This window comes from Abramis brama (genome assembly GCF_963993115.1).
Source record: "Abramis brama genome assembly, chromosome: 20".
NCBI lineage: Eukaryota > Metazoa > Chordata > Actinopteri > Cypriniformes > Leuciscidae > Abramis > Abramis brama.
In genome coordinates this window covers 25,480,607-25,502,097 of record NC_139982.1, presented here as the reverse complement: position 1 = coordinate 25,502,097, position 21,491 = coordinate 25,480,607, and the positions used below count along the sequence as shown (strand labels likewise).

General features: G+C 38.3%; 2 protein-coding genes across 6 annotated transcripts in view; one reads left to right on the top strand and one right to left on the bottom strand.

Moving 5' to 3' along the window:
- The window catches only part of agbl1 (AGBL carboxypeptidase 1), a 209,140-nt gene that overhangs the window by 18,386 nt on the left and 169,263 nt on the right, over nucleotides 1-21,491 (top strand). The gene's annotated exons all lie outside the window — the stretch shown is intronic.
- Nucleotides 4,387-20,867, bottom strand: enc2 (ectodermal-neural cortex 2). 5 transcript variants are annotated; one of them, XM_084095190.1, is made up of 4 exons: nucleotides 20,650-20,867; nucleotides 17,223-17,333; nucleotides 13,432-15,279; nucleotides 4,387-5,701 (listed from the first exon to the last, which is right to left on the bottom strand). In XM_084095190.1, the coding sequence occupies exons 1-3, from the start codon at nucleotides 20,762-20,764 to the stop codon at nucleotides 13,466-13,468; spliced, it is 2,040 nt and encodes a 679-aa protein (XP_083951316.1). In that variant the 5' UTR covers nucleotides 20,765-20,867; the 3' UTR covers nucleotides 4,387-5,701; nucleotides 13,432-13,465. The 5 variants fall into 5 exon arrangements, with proteins under 5 accessions (XP_083951316.1, XP_083951318.1, XP_083951317.1 ...); XM_084095192.1 differs by having other exon boundaries at nucleotides 20,574-20,705; XM_084095191.1 differs by lacking the exon at nucleotides 17,223-17,333.

Sequence of the window (21,491 nt, the reverse complement as noted above, 5' to 3'; positions counted from 1 at the left end):
ATCAATGTGCTTACAGCATGAATGCGCCAACTAAAACTAATGGACATTTTTGCCATAAGAAGGAATTCAACAGGCCTGTCTCATCATAAACAATAACATGAGAGACACAAACACTTCTAAACATCCTTCAGAAAGTCGGCTCAAAGCTTAATCCGTGACCTCTGCTTCCTCCCCAGGGGTGTCTGTGCAATTCTATGAGTGTGTGTGTGTGTGTGTGTGTGTGTGTGTGTGAAAGCCACACACCACTAAGCTGCATGCCGTCTTCAGGCCCTTAAAAGCAGGCCAACACAGGCTACTGTCGATCGCATCACTGGGGAAATTAGCGGCTGGTGTCGTCCACTTATTCTGTCGTAGACGTATTGGAGCTAATGGAACATATTGATCTCGTGTGTCCGCTTTAATTAAATGTGAATGGTTAATGAGCTAGTGGTATCCATGACGAACCACAGAGAAAGTGAATTCAATGAAGAGTCTGAATGCTGCTTTGTGTATGTTTTATCTCAAGCTCTCATACTGTATGTGTAAATGAGCTGGGCCGCTGCCAGTGCTTCTAGGATATGTGTGGGTGGCTATAATTATAATTGATAGCTATTATATAATTAAAGTTGTCTTATGAAAGGGAAAGTCTTGCAACATGCTGTGACTATTTTGTTCCCTCTTATTTTATAATCTCCAAGAGTGAAAAAATACTCACACTGATTTGACAATACATTTCGTGTTACTATTGAGTTGGAACGGGCTATAAATTAAAAAAGTCACAATATTTTGTGACTAATATATATATATATATATATATATATATATATATATATATATATATATATATATATATATATATATATATATAATATGCCTATATATATTAAAATTAAAAGTAGCCAATGTAACGTTTACACACGCTCCCGAAAGCCTCTCTTCCGTTCTATGACACATGAAACGAATGTTTTTACAATGATCATGATAATGCTGAAAGAGTTAATCTGTACTGTAATGTCAATGTGTCATCAAAGTAAAGGGATTAATTTAAACTATAGTCTCACTGTCACATAGCAAGATCTATAGGCCTAGTCTCAGATATCCTAGGTACTTTATAGGCTACTTGACTTGAAATATAGGCCTACTTACTGTAATCAAACTATCATAATAACAGTGTAATTTTAATTACCTCATCTGTCGACATGATGCCAGTGAATTGCAGAGCTGGTGCAAGCAAATCCACATCGCTATTATCAGATGCTTTCTTTACCGCTGTCATCAAAGCGCAGCACATATTTATATTCACCTGAATGTCGCTCTTAGCAGCGTGGACGGCGTCGGGATGTTCGTTATCGCTGCAAATGTACTTCCAGCTTCTTTTTACTTCTAAGCTAAGAATGAAAAAGAAAACTTTGCCGTGAGTATCGGGGTCTTGACTCACGTTCAGTCTCTTGTACGAGCACGAGCAATAAGTCACTGACTGCAGTGCAGTTCACTTAACGGCCACAGGTGTCGCTAATAACAAGGGTTTCTGAATTCTTCATACAGCCCCTTTACTTTGAAAGTGGGAATGCGATCTTATTCACAATGATCTTTCTAGTAATTACTGAAAAATAAGATTTTCCTAAATTGTTCATTTAAAGAAATGCTTTTAACCATATTACCACAAATTGCTTTGACCCAATATTCAAGAGAATTAACATGACCAAGGTGGAAATGTGCCTTCATTTTCCCTAAATGTTTTTCTAAATGCCTCTTTAATTCAATGGTTTTGTGCTGCTGGCAGTCAGCAATTGACCACTCAAAACAAACTGTGGTTAGTCTGGGTCTTGTTTTCTTTCACCTGGCATAGTTTTAATTCATGTTTTTTGGGGGTGAGGCAATGTCACATAACCTGTCCATGTTAAGATCTGCCGACTGAAAATGTATACAAAGGAGTATAATCCTTTATTCTTGTCTCAACAGATGTATAAATGAATGAAGCAATGATGTAAATAATAAAAGCAATGATGAAATCTACAGATTTGTTTTTAGCAAAACGTGCCCATTGTGAAAACCACTCAATGCTTCTGAAGTTAGTGAGACTTGTGATGAAGTGTTTCAGGGAGTTTTCAAACGGGCAGGACTAGGAGAGACCTGTTCAAATATACATGAGCGAAATGCTTTACAGCCTCAATTATGCACCAGTTCAAAGAGAACCGAGGCAAAAACATATTTCTGCATTTCAATTAGCAAACTGTCTCTGCATGAGGTTACCAATGCTGATCTGCCAAACAACTGCATTCAAAGATCAAACATCTTAAATACACAAGGGGTGGCTGAACTTGCAAATCTGGTTTAAATTCATGTTCACTATAGTGTACATGTGGTTTTAGACTGCTATAAATGCTGCTAAACTGCTTCAAAGTTCACTTGAATTCTCTATTCATCAAAGAATCCTGAAACAAATTGTCACCGTCACCAAAAAAATATCGTTGAAAAACTGTTTTTAACATTGATAATAACAAAAAAAATGTTTCTTGAGCACCAAATCAGCATTAGAATGATTTCTAAAGGATCATGTGACACTGAAGACTGGAGTAAAGGCTGAAAATTCAGCATTCATTACATTTTAAAATATAGTTAAAAAGAAAACATTTTCTATAAAGTCTGCATTGAACAGGAGTTGCAATAGTTATTTATTACCTATTGTGAGGTATATATGAGGGAAACAACTTCTTGAACAAGAAAAAAAAAAAAAAAAAGTCCCCCGGGAATTGATTGGATGGTTGTGGTTTGCTATTGGTGTGAGTGACACAGGTTGTCCCATCCTCACGCCAGTAAACACATCATTGGAGAAGAGCGAGGGGGAAGTTATTTTGATTAAACATTATGAGGGCACATGAATTTTTTAAAGAATAAAGCGCACGAATAAATACTGCAAAAGTACTGCAGCATTCCATAAAAGATTATCCATTTTAATTTTATGGTGACTTTAAATTGTAATAATGTTTATGATGCTAAATAATGTGTGCAAAAGGTAGCGAATATGACCTGGACATACATTCCAGAAGGTTTACCCAAGGACTGGGTGATTAAAATGTTGATGTTTTGCATATTCTTGAACCTTGTGGAGGTCTTTTTCTTTGGTGTCTAAGCAGCAGCAGTGGCTGTTATCTGAGCCCAGTCCTCAGGGCTAGCAGGTGGCCTGAAAGGCAAAATGAGTGGCAGGAGGGACTGTGCTCAACATTCTTGCCTGGCAGAGGATTTACCTTCCATTTACCCAGGGTGCTTCGTCTGTCTGTCTGTCTGTCTGTCCTCCTCACCCCCTCCCAGAATCCACTGGGCTGTCAGACACCATACCAGATTAGAAGCTTGAAAGGAAACTGCAGAGAGTCTAGTCTTTATCTCCTAAGAGGACAAAACTATTTAGATGTTGAATACATCACAAATGTCCCACTGCTCGTACTGCACATGAAGTGGTTAGTTCTCGAAATTGAAATATTCACACAGCTCCGTCTCACTCCAAACCGACTAGTACACATTCTTGCTGCAGTGCGCCAGTGCATCAGTCAGTCAGATGTGCTAATAGCTTCTCACAGGCTCAAGAGTAAACTTGAACTCGATAAAAACTTTGCAAACAGAGGTGCCTCAAGGAATCATTTTAAAATGTCAGCCTCCGTTTCCAGACGACTGCACAATTTCCTGGACTCAGCGCCCTCTCCTATTTTAAGGAATAAAGCGGATGTTTAAAAAACAGCCACAATAAATCTGCTTTTGCCATTGCCATTCTATAAAAGAGGCTGCTTACCAATAATTGTATTCTATATTTTTTGTAAACATAGCTTAATTTACACTATACATGTAAATGTTGAGACCTATTGCACCCAAACTAATGAAATTGCATTGTTTTTTATGTAGCCTAGATATTGTAGTAGAACTATGTTGGTTTGCAAAAAAAAAAACCAAAAACATATTTGCTACTTATTTGTTCAAGTGTGCTTTCTAATATGCTAAATAAAGTGTTACTGTTGACCAGCATTCAGTATCCATGAATTCCTTTGTTCATAAGAAACTAAATTCTAATTAAAAATATATTAAATATTTCTAATTGAATATTAATGTTAGTATAGTTTTTTGTTAATATAACATTTTATTTTTATTAATGTAAAAATATTAACTAAATATTTTGTGCAACCAAAAACAAAGCACCTTACAACATGTAAATTCTATCTGTAGGAGCGGAAAAGCAATGGATAAAACTTCTAAAGGTCCCTGCGGATTTAGCTTGGGCATTATAAGATTTAGCTAAAAACGTAAAGCTTGTTCTGGTTACGTCAAAAAACCTTGGATGTTTCGTGGAGGAGTTTTCGGAGAGGAATCCAGGCGCATTTTTAAACCTCCAGGGTGCTTATGAAACCAGTCTGCAAACATCAAAAAAATCATTTATTCAAACCCTTCAACAGACTGAATGAGCAACACATCTACCGGTATTAGGCACCAGGAATTCAGTTCACAAGGACACCAGTGGGATCTGCTGCATAATCCCAGAAAGTCCCCTTCAAATGGAAATGTTTAGCAGTGAGCCGTTTATTACAGAAGACAAACTCCCCCTGAAACAAAATTCAAACTCAAAACCATTTTCAAGAGATTTAAGACTGTGAGCAAAAACCCAACCTTCAACTTCAAAATCGTGGTTGATCTTAAAAGGATTTTTCTTTAGATTCAATATAAATTAAACTCAAACCACAAACAATAATTTAGACTCTTCCTTCTTTTCTTTAAAAACAAGCAAAAATAAAGGTTATTGTGAGGCATTTAAAATGTAAATGAATAGGTCCATTTTTGGAGGATGTAGAAGCAGATATGTAAAGCTTATGCAAAGAATACAGATATATATTTTCAAATGCTGCTGACAGAGCTTTACTTGTATTGGACCCAGAATGTTCTTTTAAACATAATCCAGCATTCAAATCCAGAGGAAAACAGTAAAAAACACCAAAGCCCTCATCATCCATCATATAGTCTCATGTGCAATTTTTTTCTTTACTCTTGTTTTTATCACCAACACATAAATGAATTGCATTTATCAAATGTTTAAACCTTCAAGAAATCTTAAAATGAGAGGAAGTCCTTGATAATATATTGTGCTGTAGAATCTATACAAGTACCAGTTTAAAACTCATTTCACAGATACTAGTCCCACAGGAATTTTACCTCCTGCTCGAGTAAACGTGCACTTTCCCATGGGGATGTTCTGCATATCTGTAGATGTTTCAGATGTTTCGTTTAACGCAGTGTCCGTAAGGCGTTTTGGAAGTAACATGAACATGCTGTACTGCCATTGAAAGTGAAGAAGCAAGTTTCATGAAGGAAAATCATGCTTTAGTTGTCGTTTGTCATGGATCGCTGGAATGTTCTTGACCTTGTTGGATTGCAAAAGAGTCTCCAAAGAGCAGATATTGGTGCAAGAGTGTAGTGTGTCTTGTGCCTTTGTTTGGCAATGAACAAGCATGGCATGAGTTAGCGTTGTGCTGTAGGGAAAAGGCCTTTGTGGCCTCTCTTCTGGAGACTTTTTCAGCTCTTCGCTGTGGCTCCTCTCAGCAGTGGATAGATGGTTTGTTTTCGAGAGTGGCCGTGACCGACCGCAGCCACACCACATCCACCGAGCAGAGGTGCTTCAGGCCAGCCAATGACAATCCAGCTCTGCTGCCGTCCATTCAGAGTGGCTAGAAGACCATGACACCTGCAATGAGAGACGGCACAGTTTGAAACCAGATTTCCTCACAACTCCAAGCCAATCTCTGTAATTTGAACCCAGTCATTGCACTCAAACTTGATGCAATTGTAAGAGGCAATGGGAGAAAAGAAAGGGAAGACAGGAAAGCATTTCTTGTGATTCTCTACCAAAGTATTGAGCTTAGTCAATCTTTGCAAAAAGTTTGGAATGGAAACAAAAGTTAGGTTTTTTTCACGAACAAACCAACCTGTTTTTGCAGTCGTTCAGATACAAAGTGAAGAATGAAATCTGATTCACAAATGACTTGATTCTTTTTAAACAAACAGCATAACCGGCGTAGACTAATTCTTGAAACGACTGGGTTTTCTAATGAGTAGTTATAAGTTTGACCCAGTATAAAACTGTCCTGTAAAAAACATTGGCAGAGAGAATTCACAAGTATGAAAAATACAAGTATGTATTTTCCAAGTATGAAAAATAGACATAACTAAAATATATTTAAAAGAATCATTTGTAATCAAATCAAGATCTTGTGAACCCGAATCAAATCTGTATCGATACCATGTATTGATATAACAATACATACGAGAAACGTATCTTGCATTATCTGCTGTTGCAACGGAAAAAGGTTGTAAATGTACTTAGTTGGAACCATAAACTGAAGAGTTTAAAATCGAACAAGCACACAGAAAAGAGAAAATGAGACTCAAGACCTGAATCTAAAACACTTTGAAATTACTTTGAAAAAGTAACAGGATCAATCACGGTCAATCAAAGACTAACCTTGTCTGTTGTTGTGTCCGTGGAGAACATATGGGATTTGCAGTCTCGTAGCACTTTAAATGAGTCTACGCTTACAGAAGATTTAAAATCAATCGCTTACATCAGCTTCACATCCCACCAGTGCAGCTTGCCCAACAGGGGTGTCTGACTGCCTCTAATTCAATTCTCATCACCTCTAATACATTCCAATTTAAAGCTAATGCCTCCCCTAGAGGGTTTAAGCGGTTAAGCACCAACAATGAAATGATTTCAGAGCCTGCATTGACAATGCCATTGACGTATCAATCAAAACAGACTCCTGCTCTTTATAAACCAAAAACAAAGTAAATATTTTGCAGATCCCAGTCGTGGGTTTCGCCTTAAATGTGTCCATCTGCTTTATGATTCATTTAGTGTGAGATTCTGATCTGGCATAATAGCTGCCACATGCACTTGAAGGGAATGCTGTTGACACCGTTTAAAATACTTTTCAGATGTAGAGGATAAAACTGCTATGTGTAGAAATGAGGTGCATATTTTTTTTAAAGATGTGTTATTGCCTTAGGTGAAAAGCTCAAGGTAAATCCCTGTGGGCAGGTGAATGCAGTATATAATTCTATCTTGAGAAATACTATACTTGTCTACAAAGCCCTAATTAAAAAACACAAAAATAATAAATAAAATGAACGATTCCAACCTCTCATTATTTTTTTTTTTCCATTTAACTTTTACACACAATTTCAAACAAGTTGGTACAAGACTAGAACAAGTCCATTCAAACAACTTATGTTTTGTTGATCAAACCTAAAGAACAAATGGCAATAGAGTGGTGCAGGTATGACGTCAGAACCCAGAAGTCTAATTTGCCGCTGGAGATTTTCCTATGTTTTTTTTTAATTTAGGAGTAAAATAAAGCCTGTGGTAAAAATAACTTGGCTATATTTTGACATTCTGTCAAAACAAAGTAAAGTCAAGTTGTTTACGACTTTATTACGTCTTTATTTTACACATAAATCAAAAACCCACATTATAAAACCCCATAGGAAAGTCTTAAAAGAACCAGCGATAAATTAGTCTTCCGGGTTCTGACGTCATACCTGCACAACTCTATTGCCACATGTTGGTATGCAATATGCAACTGTTTTTTAGTATTTTTAAAAAGTATTTTAGCTATATATAAATATGCACACATATACATATACATATATGCACTCTTCAACACAAGGGCAACCACAAAACTACTAACATAAGCCTTTCCGTTTACTCAGAAACGCAACAAAAAAGGGTTAATTTCAACATTTACTCTCCTGATCGAGTCTCATCCCGCAAACTATAACAATGCAGTCTCAATTGCCAGAAAAAAATTAATTAATGTTCATTAAACTTCCATTTAATAAATTTAAATGGACTGATGAGAAGAAATAAAGTTATTGTGACTGAAACAATAAAAATAAACCGTTATTGAACAAAGTAAACAGAACAAGCATCAAGATCTAGGCCAATTTTAGTCTTATTAACGTTTATACATGCTGGATGAAGCCAAGATGCAATTGCATTATCTAGGTTTGTTAGTCCTGATGATTTCAGTTCAATTAAATACAAAACATGACACTTTAGTCCAACTGAAATGCAAATGTACTTGTTTCCCAAGTTATGGTGGTCTCTCCCAACAGGAAACTGTAACTGTAACTAACTTTTAGTTAAAAAATGGTTCAACAATCCTTCAGAACAGGCACATCGGTGGAGATTAGTAAAACATGTTGCAAACACTATAGACTTATGCTTATTAAAAACCAGACTTTGTTGTCTAGATGGGTTAAAGTGGACATGACATTACTCCTTAATACGGTGATAGTAAAGGATAAATATCGGTATAAAGACTGATTACAGTGAGCAGTGGCATTCCAGGAAACAGGGCTTCTGCCACTCGAGCGTACAAATCCACAGCTAGTTTAAACAGGGCACCATGACCAGGCAAAGCTTATCCAGCCTTCACCAGACTGTGTCAGTGCTTGATGGGTCAAAGAAGATGATGTGCATGGGAAATCTGGGCTTTTGCTACCTGTATCGGCCTGTTTCCACCAGTTGGGAGAACAGTGTACACTGCCAAAACATCGTGTTTCCTGCTTTAGTAACATGCATGCCACAAAGAGAGATTAGATTTAAACCCAATCCGATTTATGGGCTCTGTAACAGAAAAAACAATTAGCTGGTTTAGTTTTTCTAAAGCCCCCTCCTTTAGGGGATGGGACGGGAGGTTGTGGTGGTTGGCAAGGGGTCAGAACTGTTCCAACTGGCAAATTACCTGGATTAGTTGAACACAATGCTGCCAATGAAACTGCACTGTTGGCAGAAAAAGCAGTAACTAAGTCTTATTGAGGACATATGGGATGTGCTACAGGGGTGTCAAAAGAGATGACATTACAGGCCAATGCCTGAATATTCCCTATTATATTTACCTGGAGCTTCTGGTCATAATTCATGTCCTGTAAAGTAATCAACAACAAGTTTGATGCTACTTTTTAAAAGCATTACTAGCTCATACTTTGGAATTTCTTGGGCAATGGGCAATTTCTGACCATTTATCCAGTGGTCACTCTGAGGAAAAAACAAACAAAACTGTGCCAGCATTTTCCTTCTGACATTACACACACACACAAATGCTAGTTGATTCCATCAAACATGGCTTAGGGAGATTCCTGAACAGAAGTGGTTTGAGAAAGTCCACTGTCAAGTTGTAGTGCAGAGAAAGGCCTTTGTTCAGGTAAAGTGTTGGGGGTGGGGTAACTCAAAGGAAATGGCCTGAAAGTACGTTCACATGCACAGTCACAGTAGATTTTGTCAGTTTAAGTAAACATTACATAATGCATCCAAAAAAAATAAATAAAAAAACGTATGCTTTTTAAACCTGTACTTTTTTTGTGTTGAATATAAAAGATAATACAATTTGTTTTGTATTGTTTTGTTTTTTTTGCCTACACAATGAAAGTCTGTGGGGTCCAATGTTTATTGAGTTTTATTGTATAGCCAAAAACATTTTATTTTAAAAATATCTAGGAATTAAAAAACTAAGAAAGTTAGATTGGAACAACATCAACGCAAGTAAATGATTAAAATTTTTGGGTGAACTATAACTTTGAGCTTTGACATGGAAAATAATGTGCAGTTTATAAACTATACTATTCAGAAAAAATATGGATATAAATAACGGCTCATGAATAAAATGTTTGACAATGCGTGGCATAAAAGAAAAAAAAAAAATTTATAGGGGCTAACATGATACAAGCTTTACATAAGCCTTTTCATTTAATGGACAACCTCTGCCACTAAACTCTAAAAGCTTTTCTTCATTTTCTTTCCTTTTATTTTAGGGATGTTAGGTCTCTAGAAAAACATACTATACCGTGAAACTTGATTTACAGTTTTCAGCAAGGCTGTCTGATTATGACTAATAATGTCAAATTTAGACTGTGGGATTCAATTATCCTGTTGTCTAGCATGATGCACAGCTTTCTGAAATGGATTACATTCAGGTACTCCTCTCCTTGTCCCTGGCCGCTGCAGGTTTTAAAATATTTATAAACTGAAAGTGGAATCCCAACCCTGCACATGCAAGCCTTTAAATCATTTATGAAGCTCATTCTTCTCTATTCAGTTTTTCATAATGACAGAGACATTCCACTATGGAGACCAACAGGCATTTTAAGTGTGAGACAGTGAGACCATAGAGCTGGGCCGCCTATACTCTATCAATTCTTCACTGCTTCAACTCAGTAGGAGTTTGAAACACACCAGCCTTTGCTTTCATCACCCACTTCTTTAGTTACTTTATCAGGAGAGAGAAGGTTGTGAGGCTGAACAGGGTAAAGAAATGAATAGGAGAGTGTGGGAGGTCTATATAATACTTGAAGAATTTGAAATCTGCCATCTTTGCTCAAGGGCGGTCAGATCTGCTGCAAGGTTGTTTTTGAGTTGTTTTCGAAACACTGCAGACCCCGTTTTAGTCCGGGGTTGCGTTTCAGTGTAAACGGACCAAAACTGAGACTTTTGAAAACGATGGCGTGGCTGCTCACGTTACGCTACCAGAACACGACAATAAGAGAACAGGGCTGAGTTTCTCAAAAGCATCGTAAGTTGATCGTAGAGACCGTTGGTGGCAATTGTTCTACGATCAACTGCGAACAAGCAACATGCTTACAATGCTTTTGGGAATCGCAGCCCAGAGCCGTCTCTCTCAATGGTTCTGTAACATACCAGCCTCGATGACTGTGTAAACAATAACGAGGATCGTTTTCATTTTAAAACGCACTAGTGTAAACATGATGTTTGGCTAACCTGAACCGTGCTGGTAGAATGCGTGTAGTGACGTCGCAACTCAGGATTGGTCACTTGTCTGTTGCCTGGCTATTCTTTGTAGCTGGCCAAGCGTACTATTTGAGCGACTTAAGCACAAATTAATAATAAAATTAAAACAGATATCTGAGCATCCTCCATAACGCCATTTACATCAGATATTGCCTGTAAACTCTTACGTTACTAAGGCGACGACTGACACATTTGTATTCAATTCCAAAGAGCTCCGTTATCAGCTCGGAAATGAACGGTTTGGCCAGACGGTGAAAAAGAGGCCAAAGACCGCGGACGGAACACCAGCTTAAATATAAATTTTAGCATCCTTTAAAAAACATCTACTATAAAGAAATATTTGCTATTTCACTACACACCAATCAATTTTAATGCACGCCAATGAAAAAAAAAAAAAAAAAAAAGAATGCTACCAGTAGAGTCTAGCAGAGCCACGCTAACCAGCTAAGCTTTAACCCTTTGGTTGGTACACATTCAACTATGTTTATTCTCTTCCTGTGGGCGTTCCTGGAGGACGCTGCTGCTGCCAACATCCTTCGGCAGGCCTGCCAGGGCGTCCTCCAGACATTCTGATTTTGTGCCCCCTGGGGCTAATTATAAAACCCAGCTTTTGCTGGGCCACCTGCTTCACTGTGAAATGAAGCACTTGTGGTGAGAACGGAGTTGCTGGCTGGTGAAGAGTGTTAATGATTACTCACAGAAGTAATCATTTTCTAATCACCAGGAGATGCAATGAGATGGCTGTGGTCCCTCCCCAGGCAGTCTAATTCAAATGACACAAGTGAGAGATGTTCAGCTGACTGTTATGACGCACTCATAGAGACCATCGGCACAATTGCAATTCCTCAGTATTAGGTTTAAGAAGCAACAACCTTTGCTGTGTCCATATACAAACCGATATGCAGGCAGACCATCATTCAACTTCAGGCAGACAAGGGGCTCGCTGGCTTCTGAGAAAGGCTGTTCATGCAAATATTGTTAGTCTGTAATGACCTATTAGCCCTGGTCTTCATAAGTGCTGACAGACAAGATATTATGATGGCAGAAATTATAGAGTCTAAGATGCCTATAAGAAGAAAGGGTATTATAATGAAGCTTAATGCATTTCATATAGGCCTAGTCAATAAGCATTAATTATTTTTTTTTACAGTTCAATGCAAACGAGTGCTTTACATTTATACACTTAGCCTATGCTTTTGTTTGATAGTAAAATAGGGGGAACTTATAATGGAAATGATGGGAGAGTTTTCTTGTTTCTTGGGAGAGTGTAATCATTATCATTTATTAATAAAATTTAAACAGACATTTTTAAAAAAAATTATCATTGGTGAAATAACTGTAGTGATGCATTGAAATAAATTATTGGCTGAACATACTAGGCCAAATAAAATTGATAATTCAAATTAGCTGTTGTTTAGAATGACTAAACAGATTTTATTTTGTATACACAGAGAGAGGCTCAAATACAATAATTAATTTTGTACAATATATCTATAGCTTTAAAAACTGAAATTGGGCTAATATCTGTACTTTGTCAAGAATACACAAAAGATGAAAACTAGTAATTTCTAAAACAAAGGTGGCAGGTACCTTAAGTAAACTATTCTCCCTTCACACATAAGAAATAGTTCCTCTAATGAAGCACATAAATAGCTCTTTATTAATTCAACAACAGCCAAAGAGAATGATTGCTTCTGGGCATGGGGAATTCAATGCACAAGTGGGAAAAGCAAAATCTGCAAATCGCATTTCAATTTTTCAAACTGTTTCTGTTCACATCTTCAGCCAAGACTGTCCTCTGGCCACCTGAAAATATTCAGCAAAACATGCCATAAAACATGTTTTGCCTTAATTTTCAGTGGTCAACATTTAAGCGCAGAAAAAAAAAAAAAGATTTAGATGGTACAGTTGATGGGAAACAAAATGCTTTAGCAGCTGTTTCAGCAACAATAAGCACCCTCCTCCCTAAATCTCTCTACACCGAGTCTCTCATTGCAGCCTGTAATTACAGAGATTAAGCCACTTTGTGCTCTCACTCAACCTAATTGCCAATTGACAGAAAAAGCTTTGTAATGTAGATCACAAATCAATTTTTCAATAGCTCACTAGTGCTGACACATCACTATGATCCTAAGTGAGAATTCATGAGATGTTTAAGCCTCAACCTTCAACCCTCTTGAAGATGTTGCCCTTCAATGACAGCCGCTGTTCTTTAATATTCCTAGACATCCAGATGGTTTAACACAATCATTTTCTCTTTGCTCAACCACTTTCAAAAACCTAAATAAGATAGGAGCACTCAGCTGCTTTCAAAGAAGGCTGTCAAGCCCCAATTTAACATTTTGGCATGCAGTTATCTTGACAGAAATCATTGTTTATGTGTGAAGGTCGACAGCCTGCTGACTTCTATCCTTACTCTGCTTAGAATTATGATTCAAGCACTTTTCAGGGGAAGCACCTACAATACAAAATGATTCAGTTGTGTGTGTGTTTTTGTGTCTGTGTCAGATAAGATAATACAGATACTTGCACATTCAGAAAGAATAGTAATTTCAGTATAGAGTCACAAAGGAGCACATCAAGAATGAAAGAAAAGCCAAAAACCTTACCCAGATCAGCTCCATACACTTTAATTGGAGGCGACTACGCAGGAAGATGTTTCCAGGTGCTGACGAAAGCAGTTGGAATCAGTGAATAAGGCACGGTAGTTATACTGTTCCAGCTATCCGACGTCGGATCATAACAATCCAGGGTTTTACACCGCTGTGTACCGAAGTACCCACCGACCACATAGAGTTTATTACCAGAGGCCACAGCATGGCAGCTCATTCTTTTAGAAGTCATGTCACCTACACGCGTCCATTGATTGGTCTCGCAATCAAATCGGTAGGCGGACGCTGCCGTGAACTCCGTGTCACCACCCATTATGAATATCTGACTGCCGAGAACGGCAGCGGCGGTGTATCTCCAGGGTTGCGGGCACTCGGCAGCTATGGTCCAACGGTTCTCAACGGGGTCATAGCACTGGACCTTTGAGGCCTTGTCCCTGTGGATGGTTGTTCCACCAAACACAAAGAGTTTCAGCTTGGCACTGACCACTGCTGCATTGCTGACACCATCCCTAAGTGGTGCCATCATTGTCCATTTGTTGGTTAAGGGGTCATACCGCTCAACCTGTTTAAGAGATACTGAAGGGGAGGCTGGGAAGACACCTGCTATAGCAGTGTGACCCCCCACAACATAAAGGCAGTTTTCAAGTTCAGCCGAGCCATGTCCAAAACGTGCAATTAGCATTGGGGCACCTTTCGACCATTCTTCATGTACCGTGTCATATATCCAAACATCCTTCGACACTCCATTTTCTGACCCCCTTCCTCCTGTCACGTAAACTTTGCAGCCAATGGCACATGCACTGAACTCCTTTCTGGGACTGGGAAGATCTGATTTAGGGATGATCTCTTTTGCTTTGTGGTCCACTTGGTAGATCTTATCACACATAAACGTCTGACCCCCAAGAATGAGAAGCGTGTGCCCAGCTTTGCGAGGCCTAGCGCAGGGGCTGGTGACAACGCCGTCATTCTGCAGAATCTTTTTCTTACACTGCATGGCCTCATCAACAATCTGTCGGCTCCTCTTATCTGACATCACAAGCTCCTCACACGCCACGGCCTCAATGAGGCAACCCGAGGGCAACAACGCGAGGCGTAGTCCTCGCAGCAGTTCAGGAAGATAGTCTCTGCGGCTGTCTAAGTCATACCTAACCCAGCGCATGACCGCATTGAACACAATCTGTTCATCTTCAACCTCCAGCTCATCACTCAGGATGAGATCCAAAAGCTTGTCTTTCGAGAGGCCACAGAAGTCTTCAGTGTCTCGAAGAGTCTCAAAGTGAATGAGGCACATCCTCCATGACAGCTCATAAAGGCGCTTGCACTGATGAGCGTCAGAGAGCAGCATCATTCCTAAGCAGTTTGATGCGTGCAAATTCTTCTCCAAAAATTCTGCCGCTGCATCACGGATATCATGAAACTGTAGCATGTCTCCAGCCTCGAGAAGTGACTCTGCATTCTCCTCATTGATGATGACACGTGAGGAGTAAGCAAAGTCCAACAACAGCTCCAGAACTTCTGGGTGAACACTGTCACGAAAGTTAACCTCATTGTCAAGGCTTTCACGGAGGCCACCGCTGAACATGGCTTCAAAGTAGCGACTGCAAGCAGCAAGCACAGCTCTGTGACAGGGAAAGGAGCGGTCGCCCGCCCATAGCGTTACATCTGTGAACATGCACTGTTTGCGAAGGGTATTGAGGTGGGTGAGCACACTGTCTGGATGAGAGGGCTTGTGGAAGAGCGAGATGTTCATGGAGCCTGTGCTCGTCCTCGACTTGCGGTTTTCATGGACGCTGACTGACATCTTTTCCAGCACGTCCAAATTTTCACTGGTCCCAATATCCCGAACTAGGAAAATAAAAAGCACAACACAAGAGGTTAGCAAGTGATCTAAAAAGTATCTTCAGTATTGGGGATGACTCACTGCTGTACATGTTTATGCTTGGCAATAAAATCACCAGTGAGAAAGTGGTATGGTGCTGTATCAACAAAATCTAGAGCCAACTAGTGCCAGTTTTTTCAGCTGCAGACAACGTTACTATTAATCTTGGATGATTAGCATTAGCTTAAATGTGGTTGTGTTTGTTATGCCTTGCCTCAGTAATCTTACACAAGCTTCTTTTTTGTGTATAATGGCAAGAGATTGAAAATGTATTGCCTTGATGACATTTTTACATCCTTCACTAGACAAACTTTGCTTGACATTTTACTAGATATTCACAGCTCTTTCAGCAATGAAATATTACTTCAACAGTTAAGTTCACTGTAAATTTGTTCAGAGGATCTGAGAACTGTAATCCTTCTTTACACTGTTAAGCCAATACAAAGTGCACAATTAATCAGCTCAATCTCTAATTCTTACATTTTATGCTGGCAGGTTGTTATACAATTTAGATTTGTAAATTAAATCAGTAATCCTTTGTTTTTGGCAAACAGAGCCTCAGAAATTCAATAAGACCATAATTACAATGAACACCAAAGTAAAAGAAACAAATATATGAGCATCCTGGCTAAACTATTCAATAGTAGTTTTACTAGAACAAATTTGAGAAATGACTAAAGAAATAAAATTGCAAGAGAACATCTATTACAATTAAAATAAAAAAAGACGTAACTATTAAAAAAATAATAATAATAATAATAATAATTTATTTAGGTACCAAAATTACTGTTTAGGTTATCAATCTTACGTAGCAACTTCACACAGCTTTTCAAGTAAAATAATCAATATAATCAAATCAATTTTTTCCGTATAATTTACTTACATTGTTTACAATGCTAAAAAAACAAAAAAACAATCACAGACATGTTTATTGAACACATAACTGGAGTGACGACAACCAGTCCATATTGGTGTTCCACAGACGAAAAGTATGGTGCCAAAGCAAAAAGTATGGTGCGCTTGCAATGTAGACGCAACACCCAATATACACTGAGTGCAATGCAGCAAAACTAGAATGCTCCTATTATGATCAACAAAGCATAGTGTAAATTAGATGAGTTTGTTGATTGACATTGGGGGAATTCTCGAGAGTTACCGTATAATGCCATCAAAATTTGAAAAACAGTTAATGGTACAAAAATGTAATACTCATTTATAAAAACACAAAAATGGCATGCAGTTGCCCTGCAAAATCGTTTTAATGTAAATTCTATTAATAAATGAATAATCAAGATTACAATAATCTACTGAAATAATTGAGAATGACTGTATGATTTCCCCCCATTTGTGCAGCCCTACAACAAATATTTTAACATTTACTTTGTTAGGTTTAAAAGGCTGTGGCAGTTAAAGGTACAAAGCGCAGGTTATGCCAGCAAACAAACTGCCAGAATTTTCCTGTCAATTAAATACATAACACCCATTAAGTGTTCTGCTTGGTCAGGCTTGCTTTTATGCAGCACATGATTTGGTGAAATCCAGACAGTTTCGCCCTTTCTGTCTAGGTTTCATCTGCAAAGGTTCAATGTTACCAGTGGCTCTTTGTGTTAAGTGAATGTGCTTACATGCAAACTGGATTCTTTAACTGATGCGGTTTGAGGTTATTGTGATGAGAGAGGGGCGCAAGCATGCACAAACATCAGCAGGGTCTTTATGGATCACACTCTCGAGTTGACATGAATCACAATGCCAGAGGTTGACCACAAAGGATGCAAGGTCACAGCTATCCGTGCAGAAAGCTATGCAGGGGGATAAGGGCAACTGGGAGGCTGGGATTGGAGGGATTGGATGCAGGGCTGTTGATGGGTGAACGAGAACAGGGAGCAAGCAGGTGTCTAAAACCACTTACAGCGACAAAAACTGCTGACCCACGCACAGGCACTGACAGTGAGGATCTGAGGGGGGGTCTGCATTGGTCCCAAAAAGCTTCCCCTCAACACACCAGGTCGACAGAGTTGTCCTTAATGGGACCAGGGAACAAAGAGAAATTTATTTATTTTTTCCACATATAAATATGAGCGCCCTTGTGAGGGTTTCCAGGCATTTCTTGCAAGCTACGGCTTGCGTGACAATAGATTAAATGTTGCATACTTCCACAACAGTTGAATTATGGTCAGGTTTGTTGCTGAATTAAAACAAACAAAAAAAAGAGCTGAAAAAGAAGCCCAACTATTACTTCACAGCTTGATGAAACTGCCTTGGAGTTCCTGCATGGTTCATCCCATCGCCCATGGTAACCATCACTCAACAACAGCATGAGCTGTGCCAAAGTTGCTGAATCATTCAATGCGAACAAACCAACTACCTATCCATGCGGATATTCTCACCAGCATGAATGACACCTTTTAATTGCAATGCCACTGAGAGGCTCAGGCACAAAGGTCTTATTTTCTTTGAATGTTCTTCCTGTGTAAATATCCAAGCTCCTCGGACTAAATAGCTTTTCCAGGTTCTTTTCACTGAGGATGTTGGTATTCTAGAGCTGTATTTCAGCTAAGCTACAGCAAAGGAGGGAGGGAGGTGCGTTTTGTGTGTTCGAGGAAAGTCAAAAGCTGGCAACCTCACTGATTTAAAAAAGCTCAATGAATCACTGGCCTGCATGAAGTCCATCACCAAGACCAAATTCTTCTATCAGCACTCAGCCTAAAACATTTTACACAAGTATGCGGACACAGATGTTTCTAGATATGCAAGCTTGATTATGTGCAGATTGTGCACCGCTGCAATTCAAAATGCGGCAGTACACAGCACGTTCCATAGCAGATGTCTTCTGGATTAAGAATTTCAATCACTATCGAAAACATATTCGCAAAAAAAAATTACCTTTAGAGGAACAACAGCTTGTCACTGGGACAGTACCCTTAAAGGGACAACTTTGTACCTTATCTACCCCTAAAAGGTGCATGTTAGTACCATAGACCAGTAATATGTTCCCTTAAGATACTACTATAAACCTTTTAGGGGTAAATAATTAAGGTACAAAGTTTTCCTTTTGAGGGTACCGTCTCCTAGCCGAACACTTCACTAGTTGCTACAGACAACAGCCTACTTAAAACTGAGAATGAGAAACTGCATAAACTGTAAATTGAGTTTGCTGCTAATGTTACAGAAGGTTTTAATAGTATGGCCATATTGGTGGTGATGTCGACAAAAACTTTAATGAAATCATTAAAAACAGCCCCGTGTTTGGTTCCTTATTTCTTAGAACTACATAAAACAGTGAAAGCAGCATTTCACAAACCTGCAATGACACCCAGGACTGAATCCCTTATTAGACACCCATTTTAGGACAAACAGCATATAAAAATGAGCTGATAAGTGAAATCGGTTGCAGGGCTGCCAACTTTTGAGTTGCATCACAATAAGTGTAATTGTGATTGTCAAAACATTTGGTAACTAAATAGAATTTTATGAAGTTTAGTGACAACATGTTACAATGTTTACATTGTACAATGACTGGTATAGGATACAGTTTTTATTATTGCTTGACAAAAATTTCAAGATTTCAATTCCATTCTTGTGATTTGATTCCGATTTTGATTCAATATTGACTAATTTGGATACATGTTTATTTTAAATTTTATTTAAAAAAATAATCTCACCTAATGCTGTAAAAATAGAGGGCCCAATCTGCTGGTATTATTAAAGGTTAAAAATAACATTAAATTAAATATAATGCAGTTTTTGTTATAATAACAATTATTTAATGACATAAGTAAAAATATAATAAATATGTAATATAGTGCTCAGCAAAATCTCCTCTCTAGCTATTTTTTCTATTCAATTAACATGCTATGGTCGTTAAATGGCTTTCCTGAGGTAAATGTAACGTTATGTGACATAATTGTTCTCCTGCTGTTATACTGACCTCTTTCCGTGGTTGAAAAACACTAATTGGTCGATATTATGTATACTTTCGGTAAGTTGTACTGCATCTTTAAATAAAAAAGTAACAGATGATGGTTCACGTGCACTTGAACTGAGGCGCTCAGCGATCTGTCACGTCACATTTACAAGCGCCAAACGTATTTTTGTCTGAATTTCGTAATAAAATTGACGGAATCTAAGAGCTGAGAATTAGTTTAATATTAAAAGTACCTCTTTGCTCCACAATTTTTCTGTGCGTGAGAAAATGGATGTGTGGCGTGAGAGCGTGTGAAAAGTGTCAATTGCGTGAGTTGGCAGCCCTGCGGTTGTTAAATTAGAGAGGCACACCAAAACTTTGTGTTAGGGAACAAAACTGAGAACCACTGGTAGTGTAATGCATAAATGTAACAGCTGAGTAATTAAGGCGAATATAATGACAATTTTAGGGTCAAAAAAACTTTGCAAGAGTAAATAGCAGCCATTATGAGGTTAGACAGGCTTGTTTACTTGAACTATGACCAATGTAAAAATAACCAGAATGAACTTCAAATACTGCCGTTATACATGAACCCTGAACCTTGTGTGATGCATTGTGAATTTCCTGACTCTTATCACACAAACATATTTGAATTGTGTAAATACTCTGTAGGAGCAGGTGCACTGTGGCGCGGCTTGGGTGAAAATAATAATAAAATAAAACACAAATTTTTGTTCCCTCAGTTAACATGTCGCCTCCTTAGACTATAAAAAGTGAACATTAAGATAAATAACGCAATGAATAAGGCTGTTTTGTAATAAACGGCGACTATTCGAGACTACAGAAATGCGCGCACGAACTCAAGCTAGAGTTAGCCAGCTCGCTAGAGCGTTAAACAATGTAAAAAGATAACCGGATAACTTATAATAAAGTAAAATGTAATTGCAATTCAAAATAATATCAGTAATATCCGAAATGACAGATTAGGGTGCGTTTAATCTTAAGGCGACCGCTCAGTAACGATACTGTGAATGAGAGGAGCTAATGCTGTTAGCGGAGAGTTGTAACTCAGCGTATTGACATGCAGAAGAAAGCCTGACAAACTCCTGGCGACTAGAGACACGTAAAGACGCTGCTTTCCCTGTAAGCGATCATTATCTTCCGATTTACACCCAGGAGGTCACCAGTCCCTATCCAGCTCACATCTAATCCTGACTGATTGTATTGGCTTTTCCAGCTCTGCCCAAAACAGGAAGAACAGTACAGATGTTGGTTAGAGTGTTAGTCATCTTAAGCTTCTTGCTCTAATATAAGACCTTTTTTTTTTTTTTTTTAAGAAAGACATGACATACTTACAGCGTTCTGCGCGTTAGTGGCAAATCCTGACGTTGTGTGGTTATAGAATAAGGGAAGGAATCATAGTTTAGTTCACCTCTTGTCTGGTTGGCTGTTACTTTGTTCACATTCCAGTCCTCACTGATGAAAAACTGTGGAGTCTCCTGAGATAATATCCAAAAGCGGGGGAATGTGTAAAGAGTGATTGACATCCCGTTGTCCAATCACGAACTGAGACTTTATGCAAATATAAATTGTAACCAATAGGAACGTTCCGAGCTGAAAGTCTGCGCTGTTTTCTGTGCAAAGCAGCCAATGGCTGAACAGCGGGAGGAGCGTCAGGGCGGGCGATGGACACAAGGATCACAACAATTAGCAGGGAAGTATTGTGACTTTTTTTGTGTTCTCATACGCTTTTTAAATTGATACAATAAAAAAAATGAATTCAACTTGGCAGTATTTTGGCAAATATGTGATTCTATTTGAATAATAGCCCATATTTTTAAACATAATTTAAAACGGGCCTTATTTTATTGCCATTATAGAATTAGCAAGCCGTTCATAAGGCACAGAATTAGTGCTATCTGTACTTCTATCCCTTTCCATGTATTTATTTTATCTATGTAAATATATATACACTTGTAAATTTGAGATTTTTAAATGCAATGCCTTTAGCTCCATCTAGTGGGATTGTTATATTCATAGCTATGATAAATCATAACACATACCTTGAACTCTGTTGACCTCTCAGATGATAGAAGCATAGCCTACTTTCCATCATTATGCATCCAAAATAAAAGTTTAATGGGCCCTGCTGAAGTGAACGCATACTATAGGTATTAAATGCATTCAGTATTAATCTTCGTCCTTCTTAAACTGTAAAGGCCTATTTTCATGTAAATCCCAGTGTGATATTCTAAAGTTAATATAGTTAAAGTT

Bases quoted from the DNA above. Each gene is read 5' to 3' on its own strand.
- enc2 (XM_084095190.1), bottom strand. From the start codon at position 20,764: ATGTCAATCACTCTTTACACATTCCCCCGCTTTTGGATATTATCTCAG. The intron at 17,334-20,649 runs GTGAACTAAACT...GGTCCCATTAAG, and splicing joins AACAGCCAACCAGACAAGAG to GACAACTCTGTCGACCTGGT. The intron at 15,280-17,222 runs GTAAGTGGTTTT...TTATTTTCCTAG, and splicing joins GGTCAGCAGTTTTTGTCGCT to TTCGGGATATTGGGACCAGT.